The 15,604-nt window shown below is 35.3% G+C and overlaps 1 protein-coding gene across 1 annotated transcript; it reads right to left on the bottom strand.

Moving 5' to 3' along the window:
- Positions 1 to 15,106: 15,106 nt before the first annotated feature.
- Positions 15,107 to 15,604, bottom strand: LOC135212210 (uncharacterized). The gene has a single exon (XM_064245652.1). It carries the CDS (start codon positions 15,602 to 15,604, stop codon positions 15,107 to 15,109), a length of 498 nt encoding a protein of 165 aa, XP_064101722.1.

Genomic DNA, 15,604 nt, shown 5'->3' with positions numbered 1-15,604 from the left:
TTATTTAAAAAAATATATATGATAAAAGATACTGGAAATTATAAAATAAATATAAAATTAATTATAAAAAAAACTATTACATACATACATACATATACACACACATACGTACATGCACACACACATATACATATACACCATTTCAATAAAGATAAAAGCAAGGCGCACACAAGCATTACAGTTTATCTAAAATACCAGTGTTAAAAAGAAATCCAAACAAGCCAGTCATGCTAAAAATCCCATTTGCTCCTAAACCCTTAAAAATTTTTTTGACAACTTAAAACATATTCTCCTTCCCATAGTATATATATTCATTGCGCTGTTCCATCAAACTGGGGCACTCAACCAGCAAGTGCATAACAGTCAGTGGAACCAGGCAATTCTCACAGTATGGTTCGTGATCACGACTCGTCAAGTAGGAATGTGTCAGCCTAGTATGTCCAATACGCAGGCGGCACAGAGCCGTTTCAAACCTTTCTGGGGCAATAAAACTTGTCACCGCCAATGGATTGTGTTGGCAGGTGCAATTATTGTTCTCATTTTTACATTAGTAGTTAAATTTGACCAAATATTTTGCCAAAGTACTTTATGCATCTCTCTAATTGGAGTATACAAATCTCTGCACGGCAGCTTAAATGATCTGGGCTCAATACGAGAAACAGCCTCTTTGGCAATTGCATCAGCGCGTTCATTTCCAGATATTCCAACGTGTGCTGGAACCCAACAAAATTCAATATTAAAACCTCTCCGCTTAGCTAAAAATAACCATTCTAGAATATTTAAAACTACTGGATGTTTGGAATAAAAATCTTTCAGCGACTCTAGAGCGCTTCTACAGTCACAGTACACAATAAAATTCTTATCACTACTTTTTAAAACTTCTTTGACAGTATTTAAAATTCCATATAATTCTGCAGTAAATGCAGATGCATTACTTGAGAGCCTTCCACTACGCTCAAAGGACGGAAAAACTATGCCAAAACCAGCGCCTGCACTGGTTTTGGATCCATCGGTAAAAACTGGGATAAAATTATCATGTTGTGACATATGATCTAAAAAGGTATAACATAATATTTTATCAGAGACATTCTTCTTTGGTTGATTAAAGTAGTTACAAAACTCTACTGCTGGGAATTTCCAAGGGGGAGATACAGATGCCTTCACCGGTAGTACACATTTGTCTGGAATGTTCAAGTCTTGGAGGGTTGATTTCAGTCTGAAGGCATATAGACGTGGCATCTTTGGATGACTTTCATAAAAGCTATCAAATCTTCCATTTCTTAGCGACTGGCATACTAGGGATCCAGGAAGTCTTTGGAATCTGAACCAGCTTCGAGCCAGAAGAGCCTGGTAATGTAAGGCTAGGGGCATTTCCCCTGCATCTACTAACATACTTTCTATAGGGTAAGTCCGCTAAAAAGCTCCAAGTAGGCAATCCTAATTCCAGTATGGTGAATGGAGTCTAAAATCTTAAGGCGACTTGGGGTAGGCGAGGTGTAAACTTCACATCCATATGTTTAATTTTTCATAATTAAAGTGCATTTCAGGGCCGTTTCTTCATTGATTTTCGTCGATAAAGTCTTACCAAAGCATCGGATATGGATCGTATTTTGGAAATAGCGATTTGAAGCCACAGCCTAATTGGCAAAAATATGTAGTGGTACTTAATGTAGATAATTAAGGCACTTATCAGAGTAAATCAAATAGATTTAAAGGGAAACTTAGCTAAATTTAGTAAACACCCAGAGAGAAGCTATTTGTGACGTCAACTATGACTTCAAGCGTCATAGCAGTGTTCCCAGTGGTATGATAATGATCGTAGAAACACAAATATTGGACCCTCTTGTACAATAAGCAATACCTTAAAAATTGAAAGAATGAATAACTTGACATCCATAAAAAATAAATCATTAGATAAAACCGGGAATACATAGAATCACTGATAACCACTCAACACTACAACAGACATATGAGTGTCAGTTTCAAGTAAATCAATCAAGCCTACAGGAACATAAAACTGATAAGAGACATACAGATAACATCTTAGTGTGCTATACCAATCACTGTGGATTTGTTATGGGATTGATCGTGCATTAAGGTTATAGAACACTTGCGTTATGTTACAATCATTTAGCAGATTAAGCAGGTACACGTGAACCGGAACTTTTGAGACAATATGAAGCAACAGAAACTCCAGGGTAAAACTGATGTTCGCAGAAAGTGTGTAAGACTTGGTGCATATTTCAATTAAAAGGAAAAGTGAATTGGGCCATAGAATTGTACTACACAATTAATACCAACATCCTCGGAGTCTTCATCCATAAAGTATATGGGCGGGGTGTCTAGTATAGTACGTCATTCTTCGGCATCCATGAATGGGAGGGCCAATTCAGTAGTGACGTTTTACTATAGCCTCTATCTATCTATCTATCTATCTATCTATCTATCTATCTATCTATCTATCTATAATATATATATATTATATATATATATATATATACACATATATATATATATATTTTAGGGCTTGTGCCTTGTATGATAAGGCGCCCTATGAGGTAATGTTAGACTAGCGATAATCTATACGCTAAGTCGGTTGGTATTGCACTTCCATCTTCAATGGAAGTGTCTAGGGTTTTGTAGATCACTTACGAAGTCGGTATCATTTTTTACGACGATGTGTTAAACTCATGGTTCGGGAGGTTCTTGTAGAAAACACAAGGTATAAAAATAGTATATTCTTCTGAAGTTTTACATGATGAAGATCAGTATGATCGTACAAGTCTTCTATGACGATAGCTTGATCGCTTCTGCCAATGATGATGGCTAATCCTATTCCTCTACATGATAAAGCTTAGGTAAAGAGGTACAGGTCTTCTAATGACGATAGCTAACTCTCTTCTGCCTGTCTACCATCTCTGTTACAAGTTATGAAGGAACAGACAGTAGTTCGAACATATGAACATACAATCCAAATGACATAGTTTCATAAGAACACACAATCAAATGAGACACGCTACAGATCACGTAGGCGGTAGTTGTCTCAAGCAGGGAGCTTGGACTAATGTTTTATAATTGAATGACTACAGGTGACGGCATGTTATCTTAGCCTACATACTTATTGTATACGTCATCTTAGCGTCTCTAGTCTGATCACATTCCTGCAAGCAATCTGGTTGACCTCTTTAGTTTTAGACTTTTATAATATGGACTAACATTCCATATTTTTATTATGTAAACACTTACATTAGCTCGGTCAGCTACCAAAACCAACCACTGAATACTACAAACTTAACTGCATTTGACTTATAGGATGTGATACAGACACTATGTGAATATATATATATATATAAGTAAATAAAAATTCATGGTGAACATTAATTGATTCAAGTAATAAAATATAAAACAATGATATTGGTAAATAATAGTGATCACATGATATATATAATGATACAGTTTTTTCACTTCATCTCTTTAAGATACTTATTGCTACAGAAAATACTAATGTACTCTGATAATTGCATAGAATGAAGATTAACATGATAAAAATCATATTTTAACTGATAAAAAATTTCATATATGAATTGATAAAATTATTAATGTTTATGCTGATTGATTCGTTGATTTTTATGCTAAATGTTATATATCTGATTCATTCAATCAATATACTAACTCATATATAACTGCAGATATTGGTAAGAAAAAAGGTAACAGATTGATTATAGGCTACCTGATTTGTTTGATACATATGTATATGGATTCATATAATTATGATTAATATATGTGCACTTTAAATAGATTCCTATTGCGTACACGCAAAGATATATTTAGATTCTGTTATTTATGATCATTTATATAAGAGATTCCTATTGCGTACACGCAAAGATATATTTTAGATTCTGTTATTATGATCATTTATATAAGAGATTCCTATTGCGTACGCAAAGATATATTTCGACTCTGTTATTTTATGTATCAATATATATATAGGATACATGATACTTTATATATAGGATACATGACCGAGGTTATACTACTTCACTTTTAACTAGCGTTCGAACAACTTTTCGTCCATTACACAGTTTCCAGACAACCACCTTTAGCCAAATGAAACGGCCTTTTTTCAATGGTTAAAACAAGGGGAAAATTTGCCTGGGCGGGTCCAACGTTCCATTTTGCGCTCACACTTATTCTCTGCATCCTAAGCTACACGATTACGTTCGCGATGAATAGATCATCCCAGCACGAGTCCTTCGCCAGCAAAGTGAGTTGAATATCCTTCGGGTCGTAATTGTCGGAAGTATGTCCCTTTTTGTAGTCGAATTCCGACAGCCGCGGAGCGTTCCGCATTAAAACGAGATTAACGACGAGATACGTGTCGTCGAAGAAGTCCAGGATGGTGCTTATTCCTTTCACATTGTAGGCGGTTGTTACTCGACTGCCGTCGTCCGCAGCGACGAACGATTTTCTTTGAAGTTGCGATGTGAAACTCTCGTACTGCAGGATACTGTAACAGGTTCCATTAATCAGCCTGCAAGTGAAATTATACTTGTCACAAGGGCAAAGTAAATTCAAACGACATCCAAATACAGGGGAGGGGAGAGAGCCATTTAGACCAGACTTAACCCACATGAATTCGCTGATATTTTGGAATTCAAAAGAGTCCGCTGTACAAACTTTTTATCCATGGCATAACAATGAGTGAACCTATCCAGGTCTATGATGACTGTAAAAATATCCATAATTATAACAAATAAATAGATATCATTACGAATCTCAAAGAAAAAAAATTCGATATTACTGGTAGTAAGTTACTAGACAAAGAAGTGGAAAACGGAGCTATTTGTAAGATTGCCAGGGCAACATAAGAGTCAAAGAGAAGATTAATCATGATTCTATGTGCCCTAACAAAAGTTTCCATATTCAATATTCTCGCGCGCATCTTCTGAGGTTAATTTTAAAAACATTTATTATGGTAGGAGATGCAACGAAAAAAAACCCACTATGTAACTAATTTCTAAATAAACTTTGGGTTTTTTCAAGAAAATGTGACTTTTCCCATGAATGTTTTACTTGATTGTAATCCGCTAATTTGCAAGTAAATAATCCATATCCATATCGTGATACTTCTAAATGTCTATGAGGTTCAGAAAAATTAATTCATTTTGATGTTATAGAAATTCTATTTCCTTATTTTGTTTATTAATTTTAAAATGATTGCAAAGTCCTTAACTAATTGCATTACACACACGGATAAGAATATGTTATGTGGCCTGTCATGTGACCTATGAACCACATGTGAAGTTCATGAACTAAGCATTCCTTTCTCCAGTCAATCTGCTTTTGCAAGCAGAGACGACACACAGATGAAGCCTGTGTAAGCAGATTATTGAGGTTAAAAGGAACAAATGCTGATACGGCAATGATGACGTCGTCACTTGGCAGGAGATTGCTCTCAGCCAGCTAAGAGTTACGTTACTTGCTGTAAGAGATACGACTTTAGTATTTTCAAATGATATTTTAGTGTTTTAATTCTCCACCCGCATGAGAAGAATGTCTAAAAAAAAAAAAAACAACAGTACCAAATTGAACAATATATTAGTTTCATGTTGGCTTATGTTAAATAAATATTCCTTATTCAAACTATATGAAAAAGGTTTCCATACAAATTCTATATATATTATTAGCCCTGTATAAGATTCATATAGGATTATTCCATAGATATTTTCACTTCTAGACTTCCTGACTTTAAAATCTCTTTTATTTTATTTTATTTATTTTATTTATTATTAGTTTATTTATTTATTTATTTGAATTTTTTTTTAATTTTTTTTTTTCATTGACTACGAATATAAATCACCGGGACAGACAATATGTCAGTAGGTTTTGATATTGTGTTTGAACTTTAGCTTATTTGTCATTACTAAAGCGTTAAGTTAGAGTTCAAATCTTTACGCATATATATTTGGATATTTAATGGTTACGTTTTGCTTATTGATATTATCGTGATTCCTTTTTTATTATAATTTGTAACCCTTCCGACTTCTTACGGAGTGTATTATATTGACTCCACTTGTATCCATATTTATTTTATTTTTTTATATTTATTTATTTATATATTTTTTTTATATATCTTTGATAAATTAATGGTTGGCTTGAATATGTGGAAAAGTGTTCTAGCGCGTACCGTATAAGGCTACTTGCGGCATCAATTCTATAGATACAAGATATAAATGATAAAGGTATTTAAAACCGCGAGAACCGCTATAATCCGGTCGGATCCAATATCACGAGTTGTGTAACTCGTAAGACATTGACACTTCCTATTTAATTATCCGTTATTCTACCAAAGACCGATTGACTCTGGGTGATCAAATATATTATTGGTTTTCTTAATGGAAAGGAATTCACACAACGTGTTAAGGAGATTATTATTGATTTACACCACCCGAGTCACAGATTATTATGTGTTGAATTCCATATTTACTGATTTAGCACTCATAAATATTCCTAACGCACTCAATTGCGGTGTTTTGTTTTTAGTGCTATTAATTCTATATAACGTGTCAAGGACTATTAACACTAAGAAGTGTTTATTCCTCTGTCAGACTCGTAATTCTGTTAATAATTCTACGTATCTTTCAAGGATTGATTTGGCACAGGATAGGCTCCTAAACTGACAGGTGTCTTAGTGTATCCCTGTTTTCATGACACGTGTTACAATTAGTTATGTGCTTTTTTATATCTGTAAGCATTGTAGGCCAGTAAAATAGTGATTTGGCTTTCTGTGACATAGGAGGGAACCCTGGATGACGGAATGCAACCAGTTTATGACGATTGGTATGAAAGAGATTATTATTACTACCTGGTCGTTAGTCATCTGCTGTGTTCTTCGGGTTTTCCTCGTCACAGACCTACATATAATATTACACTTGATTACATTATTCTGATACACATACTTTAAATGTACTTTTGCTTTAGGGTTTCTGCTCAAAAGTGTTTATTGTTTTTGCTTAGCCACTGACCCTGTTTCCGTTTCGAAGTGTTTATTGTTTTTGCTTAGCCACTGACCCTGTTTCCGTTTCGAAGTGTTTATTGTTTGGTGTTTATTGCTGCTGACACTTGCTTTGTTCAGTTTGTAACAGTTCTGCGCTCCGACCCAGATATTCAATGCTCGCGATCTCTTGGGTTAAGGATCTTGTTTAGATACGGTTTAACAATAGGTACGGATGTTTCTATTATCTTTTAGTCTAATTAATGGTTCTTTGCTGTATGGTGCGGGATTGCGGGATAATGCGTCAGCTATGATTTATTGCTTTCCCATGGTAGATATCTTATCTTGGCTCCAAAGACCTGAATGATCATTTGTCACCGAGTTCCTTTTGGACTGTGATTAAAGCCTTTGAAAAACTCGGTAAAGGACTCATGTTCAGTAAGGACTTTATCAGGATAGCCATAGATTATGAACTTAAGATGTACTAGTGAGTTAAAGATACCTAGCCCTTCCTTGCCTATTACTGCATATTTACTTTCAGAGGGCTTTAGTTTACGTGAATAAAAAGCTATAGGGAAGAACTGTTTATCATATTACTGAAGTAGTATCCCTCTTACCCTTGGTCTGAGGCGTCTGTTGCAATAAAAAAAAATTCCTTATTTAAATCAGGGATTTTTAAGTTAGGTAAGCTGCATTTTCCGCTTTTAAGATATCGAACGCCTGTTGATGCTTTTCAGACCATAATAAATCTACGCTCTTCTTCGTAAGATCTGTTAAAGGAGCTGTCATGATTGAAGAGTTACATATTTTACATACGATTGTAATACCCACTACAGCGCAAAAGTGCTGTATCCCCCTTTTACGTTAATAAGTACCGGAAAGTTATGAATAGCCGACACCTTACCATGGACTACTTTTAAGACCTTGACTAGACACATAAAACCTAGATAAACATGTTCGGTTTTTAAAAACTCACATTTAGATATTTTACTCTGAGATTATTTGTCTTTGTCTCTGTAGCACTAGCTCTAGTTTATGTGAATGTACTTCTAAGGTATTAGAAAGGATTACAGATCATCCATATAGGGCATGTAGGTTATCCCTAAAAGTCTCCAAAAACACTATATTGTAATTGGGGCGCAACGTAAGCCGGAGGCATACGTAAAAATTGATAATGTCCCCCATGGGTGTGCTGAAAACGGTGTATGAGGTACAATCACTTAGGTAATGGTATCTGGTAAAAGCATTTAAGTAAGTCCAAGTTGGTGAAAAAAATTTATTCTAACCTAACAGAGATAAGATGTCGTCGGTACATCGCACTGGAAACTATCGGAAGTCGTTTCCTTGTTTAAGCGACAGAAATCTACGCAGATACGCCAAGTCCGATCCTTTATGACATGACGTTTGAGAGAAAATTATATGGGCTATTTGTTTTTCCTAATGACTCCTATTACTACATTTTTCAACGTCGTCATTTATTTCTATTTTGAATTTCATTGGGGTTCTACACGAAGGTACGTATATAGCTTTATGTTGTCCTTAGACCGTATTTTGTTTTCAATGACATCCGTTTTTCTCCCAGAGATCACTCGCTAGTGGAGAAACTTCCGGGTATTCAGGTAGAAGATAAAAAAAATTCTGCTGAATCACCTCTGCTTGAATGACTTTACGGATATTACTTTAGTAGATTATCAGAGAGATTCATCACGACTGGTTGGGCGTGATTAAAAACTAGCAACAATAAAAAATGCGATATTTATAACTTCCGTATCCACGATATGTATACTTTTAGGGCTTTGTTCGCGGAAATCGTTATATTTCAGAGTGTCGGAAGGATTAAAAATTTCATTTCCCAGCAAAGTCTTTTTTACACGCACTAAGACATTCGAGGGTGCATGCTTCTCGAGATTTGCGTGCAAATTGCGACTGCGGTTGTGGAGAATTCTGTTGGGTCATTTGAACAATGTTACATGATTTATGAGACAAATGTATAGTTCCTTTATATAAGTTATTATTTGATTAACTGTCTCATTTTTGTTCAAACGGATTTTAATATGTTTGAAGGTTTTATTAGGATATTTTTCCTTTGATAAACACGCCTTATTTTGCAGGATGTAAGATAATATTTTGTATACCCCTAGATGAATCTTACAATTACACTAGATACAGATCAATTTTTATATAACTATAGAGGTATCTGTAAGCGCTCGCTTATCCGGACTTCTCATTAGGGAAGTTCGAACAACAGACGGTGAGTCCGTAAATACAAGATATTGCGTGTACTAAAGAAATAAAACAAGATATTCTAATTTTTACGGCGCGTACAGTTGGGCTTAATCCACCAGTATTTATTATAACTTAATGTATTAAAATTAAAAACGAAAACCTGCTCTGATTACTTATACGGTCGTGTGTTTCATAGGAAAAATCTTTTTGTTTTTAATTTCAAAAAAAGATATTGGTATGAACAACATCGCTTTTCCCCACTCTGCTAGAGTCGCTTATTGTGTGGAATTTGCTATGTTTTGAACACTTCGGCAGTTTTTGACTAACCTTGACCGCTTGACTAGGTGACACAGTAACCGAGTTTGCTTGTTTGATTCTGAAAGGCTACTGTTTCTATTTCTTTTTGTAATAATTAGGATCCTTCTCTTTATTACCATCGGCAACGTATTGTGTGTTTTTGCATTATGTTGCGGTTACGTATAAAGCAATGAATGACGAACTATTAGGAACTGAGCGATTACTAATAAGACAAGTTATCTCTACTGTATTCAATATTAAACTGTTTGTACTTCATTCTTTGCTAAAATTTGAAATAGTGAGGGATCCTGGTCAGCGCATTTAGCCTGATGAAAGTTTTTACAGACATGTTATTCCTTGCATCCAGCCGTATTTTTAAAGTTAAGTTGAGTCATTGAGGTTCGATATTTTATATAACTCAAAAAACTCAAGGCTAAAACTGCGATCGGGACTTGCAAAGGAGGCATTTATTGTCATGCACCCGAAATAGTGTTACCTCTAATTTATATAGATTTGTACGGTGTTGTTCCACTAGTTTTTTTGTGTGTTTTCTAATCACTACGGTGCTTAACGACCCTATCCATGCATCTGTATAAATACAGACGTCCACTGCGTAAACGCATATTCACTGTTTAATATGATTTGTTACGTAAGGGATTAATAATCACCCAAAATGATAAATTAACATAGTATATGATTATGATATTTCAGTAGAACTTCTGGAAACAGACACTCAAAGATAAAAACTCGCAGTAGCGAAATCTCAATGATATAGATAATTTCTGTAAAAAAGTAAGATTAAGAATGTCTCGTAACTTCAGCACAGGAATAACGAAATTCGACCTGCAAAGGAAACACTCAAAGTTACTCCAAATGAATAAAAAATTGTACTTAGCTTGCTTTTGTGGGAAGTCACGGTGTTCCGATAACGACACACGGCCTTGGTCCTCCTTCTTTATTTAGCGGACGACCTGGTTTGGCTTCAGTTTCCCCCGTGCGCGTTGTTTCGATGATTCGAGCCCTTGAAAATCCGATGCTGCAGACGCGTTCGGTTTGTTTCTTGCAGTGCCGGAAAACGCTCACTAACGATGTTTTCTTGAATGATTCTAATGAGAGACGAAGCTTCCGTTGCCGTAGGAAAAGGACACGTCGGTTTGTTTCTTGAAGTTATTCACTAACGATGATACTAAGTTGCTTGACGAATCTTGTTGTTTTCTGAAGTCGCTCACTAATGATGATACTAGGTGCTTGAAGAAATCTTGCTGCTTTCGTCGTCGTTGACTTCTTATGAATACATGATTTATTATTCTGGTTTTTTTTTTCTTCGTAGGACGTTTGTAGTGAGTTCTTCTGTCCGCTGCCACCAATATTAGGCTTGTGCCTTGTATGATAAGGCGCCCCTATGAGGTAATGTTTAGACTAGCGATAATCTATACGCTAAGTCGGTGGTATTGCACTTGCCATCTTCAATGGAGTGTCTAGGTTTTGTAGAATCACTTACTAAAGGTCGGTATCATCTTTACGACGATGTGTTAAACTCATGGTTCGGGGAAGGTTCTTTGTAGAAAAACACAAGGTATAAAAATAGTATATTCTTCTGAAGTTTTACATGATGAAGATCAGGTATGATCGTACAAGTCTTCTATGACGATAGCTTGATCGCTTCTGCCAATGATTATGGCTAATCCTATTCCTCTAAACATGATAAAGCTTAGGTAAAGAGGTACAGGTCTTCTAATGACGATAGCTAACTCTCTTCTGCCTGTCTACCATCTCTGTTACAAGTTTATGAAGGAACAGGACAGTAGTTCGAGCATATGATACATACAACCAATGACATAGTTTTTTCATAAAGAACACACAACAAATGAGACACGCTACAGATCACGTAGGCGGTAGTTGTCTCAAGCAGGGATCTTGGACTAATGTTTATAAACAATTGAATGACTACAGGTGACGGCATGTTACTTAGCTTACCATACTATTGTATACGTCATCTTTAGCGTCTCTAGTCTGATCATTCCTGCAAGCAATCTGGTTGACCTCTTTTAGTTTTAGACTTTTATATATAGGGACTAACATTCCATATTTTTATTATGTAACACTTTACATATATATACTATATAACACACACACACACACACAAATACACACCACACACACCACACACACACACACCATATATATATATATATATATATATATATATATATATATATATATATATATATATTATATACATAACATTTACGTATATATATGAATACATTACTCATACTTAGCAAATAAATCTTGCATACAGAAGGTAAAATTCATGTAAACTGCTATGATAAAGGTAGTACAAAATTAAGTATACAAGTTTAAAAAGCAATAAGCTTGAATTTGAGAGTCACAATATTTAATACTGTTTGTTAAAAATAGTGTAGAAAATCGTTGAATTTAAAGTTGGCTCTGCACCCCATTATAATGCGCCTTTTTTTTTTCTAAAGATGTTGAAATTTAGCCCAAATTTTGTATACGTAGACAAAGCTAAATCTAGCCAAAATATTATATTCCCAACAAATCTAAATAAAATATCGAAATGGATTTAAAATATATAAAACCGACGATTGGAAAGAACAAATAAGCGTCAATAGCGTCGTCTCAAATGATTATGAATAAATAGTAAACAGTTTATGTAAGTGAAGTTGTAGCAATCTATTGATTGGTGCTTTACAAACAGTAAATGGTTTAGGCAAAGTCAAAGCAATAGTCGGGAAATGGTTACTGAAGAATAAAATCTTTCAATAAAACTGCTTAAGTCAAAATTGGTAATTTCAGTTTTTAAAGGATTTGAGATATTATTTTGTAAAATATTTTGAAATCGAAAAATTTTCTACTAATTGGGTGGTGTCACACTAGTGTAATATCTGATAGTTGTCCGTCTATCACAGTGCGGTGGAAAAAATTAAGGTCTGCCATGTTTATGAAGATGGCTGGAGTTCAGTTTCTTACAAAGTTATCGTTAGTCTTATGTCAAAATTGGCGACGGAATGCTGGAATATGCTAATAGAATGAATGGGCTTACATGATATCTTATGTTAGTCAATTCCATTGTGAAAAAGTAGTTAGTGTTCAATATATATGTCAGAAAAGGTTAAAAATAACTTTTCCTTAACATAAAAATTGACCATTAAAGCCGTAAATTAAGGAATATTTAAGCTACAAAGTAATTTTCAAAATGGCCGACACCTGAGAGAATATTTATCGTAGTTAATGATCGTTGATGGAATGTTTTTCGGTTTTCTATGAGTGGACTGAGCGAGACCCGTTTTCTGCGGCCCCTCCAGCTTAGTGATCAGCGAAAACGGAAAACGTATGTTTATAATCCGTAGGATTTCGAACATGTCATCCACAGAGGCTTTGAATATGAATTATTTGGTCATTCTACTGTCCAGTACAAAGAAATTCTAGTTGTGAAAAAAAAAAAAAAAAAAAAAAAAAAAACCCTGCAATGTTTCCACTCCATGTTTGATAAACAACCATCCGGATAATGTCTAATCAGATCACTCGACTGAGAAACAGCAGAAATGCAGCTGCTCATACAAAGCATCCTAAGCAAAGAGGCAAGATCTAAATTGTGGGAAAGATGGGATAATGAAGTATCTGTTCCATAAATGACTTACGCTCTATTTTTGCAATTATTTAGTGTCATATGCAGAATCTGTTATTATTATTATTATTATTAGGTCTATCAGTCATCCAATTCGATGGGGTGGTTTTTATAGTGAGGGGTTCTGGTTTGCATGCTGTCTCCTTAGGAGTCCATCACTTTTCTTACTGTGTGCGCTGTTTATAGTAGCACGCTCTTCTCCATGAGTCCTGGAGCTACTTCAGCCTCTTGTTTTTCCAGGTTCCTTTTCAGGGATCTTGGGATCATGCCTAATGTTCCTGTGATTATGGGTACAATTTCCACTGGCATATCCCATATCCTTTTAATTTCTATTTTCAGGTGTTGATTCATAACAATTTTTCTTTCTTCCTTTCTCATCCACTCTAGTGTCCCATGGTATTGCGACATCAATGAGTTGATACTTTTTTCTTGATTTTGTCAATCAATTTTCACGTCTGGTCTATTGGCATGTATCACCCTATCTGTTCTGATACCATAGTCCCATAGGATATTTTCCTGATCGTTTTTCTATCACTCCCTCGGTGTTTGTACCACTTATTACTGCAAAGCTAGCTGGTGTGCGGAAGCTTTTGCTATTGAATCTTGCCTCTTTTTGTGTTGCTTCTGTGCAAGTACCGGACATTCCCTTGCTATGTAGTTTAAGGTCTTGTTTTTCATATTGCACTTCCTGCATATGGGTGAGATGTTATTTCCATCTATTGTTCTTTGAACATATCTGGTTCTTAAAACCTGATCTTGTGCTGCTATTAGCATTCCTTCTGATTCCGTCTTGAGTTTTCCCCTCTGTAGCCATTTCCAGTTTCATCACAGGCCAGTTCTTTAGCCTGTCTCATGTACTGTCTATGCATTGGATTGTTGTGCCATTCCTCCATTCTGTTTGTCATTCTCCTGTCTCTGTATATTTCTGGGTCTATGTCTACTTTTATTATTATTATTATTATTATTATTATTATTATTATTATTATTATTATTATTATTATTATTATTATTATTATTATTATTATTATTATTATTAGTATTTTCTCTTTATTATTATTACTGTGATTGTCATCATTATAGTTTTGCTATTTTTAATTTTTGCATTTAGCCTTCTGGATCTGACTTCTGTAACCACCTGAGGTCCACAGCTGGAAATTTATTGTATGCAATCATGTTTTTTTAATATTATTTTCAATATTATTACTTCTTCAGCATGTGTGGATATTGCCGATTATCATTGTTATCTTATGTATCTAGATTGTGTTTATGTTAATCTCTCTACTTTGCATATTCCATGTTTAAGACCTTAAACTAAAATAAAATTTATTATTATTATTATTATTATTATTATTATTATTATTATTATTATTATTATTATTATTATTATTATTATTATTATTATTCCAGTCTGAATCTAAGGTTCCCTTCTCCATCCAAAATCAAAGTGGTTCAAGTTGAGAAAGTTATACCTCTGTATACCACAAGGGGCCCTCTATTTCAGCACTAGGGTCATTCACATTGCAAGAGAAGATACTGTAATATATAAGCTCCCTGAATATTCACATAACCCTCAAAGGCCAAACATTGCCTTGTCATTCAATTAAACTCTCTGAATAGTTCACAAAATAACCCTCAAAGTGCCAATTGTTCCTTGTTCATTAATAAACTTCTCTAAATATTCACATAACCCTCAAAGCCATATTGCCTTGCCATTAATAAACTCTCTGAATATTCACATAACCCTCAAAGCCATATTGGGTTGTCAGTCTCAATCTGCAGACTGGCGTCTGAACCAAATGAACAGGCAGTACCGACTCTACCAAGTGTGTTTCTGGTGAAACCCTGCTAGAAGAGCCAGGAACAGTCCTTATGTTCAAGATGGAGTGGGTCGGGATGGGGTACTGAACATGTTAACCGAGACCTGCGCCAGCAGCTGATCAGTCACCCACAGGTGTATGGCAGCTGCTGTCCTCCAGAGATTGGGATGAGTGGTCACTCAAAGCCTTGCCAGATTTCTTGTGAGAGGCTTTCTTGCATGTCTGCTTCTTTCTCCTGCAAGAGGAGGGTGAAGAAGATGGGAAGGAGGAGGAGGAGGAGGAGGAGGAGGAGGAGGAAAAACATGTGCTTATGCTAAAAGTTGTTGATGCTGCAGCTGTAGAAGGAGCAGGGGTATTGCTGACTGAAAGCATCTCTGCTAAGGGATGGTCAACCTCCTTAGTAGTGGAGGGAGTAGTGACAGCAGCAGCAGCAGTGAGAGCAGAGGAAGAATTCTCTCCAAAGGTGAAGTTGAATGGTTGAGAAATGCATCGAAAGGATGACCTACTACAAACTGCATTCAATAAAGGCCATATCTTCCAAAGGTACTCAACCAAAGAATACAATACACCTGGAACTGCAAGAGAATTAGAAGTAACAGGGGCAAGTAGGGTACACAT

Source organism: Macrobrachium nipponense, chromosome 40 (assembly GCF_015104395.2).
Source record: "Macrobrachium nipponense isolate FS-2020 chromosome 40, ASM1510439v2, whole genome shotgun sequence".
NCBI lineage: Eukaryota > Metazoa > Arthropoda > Malacostraca > Decapoda > Palaemonidae > Macrobrachium > Macrobrachium nipponense.
The sequence above is the reverse complement of the archived record's forward strand: the minus strand, read 5'-3'. Positions and strand labels throughout refer to the sequence as shown.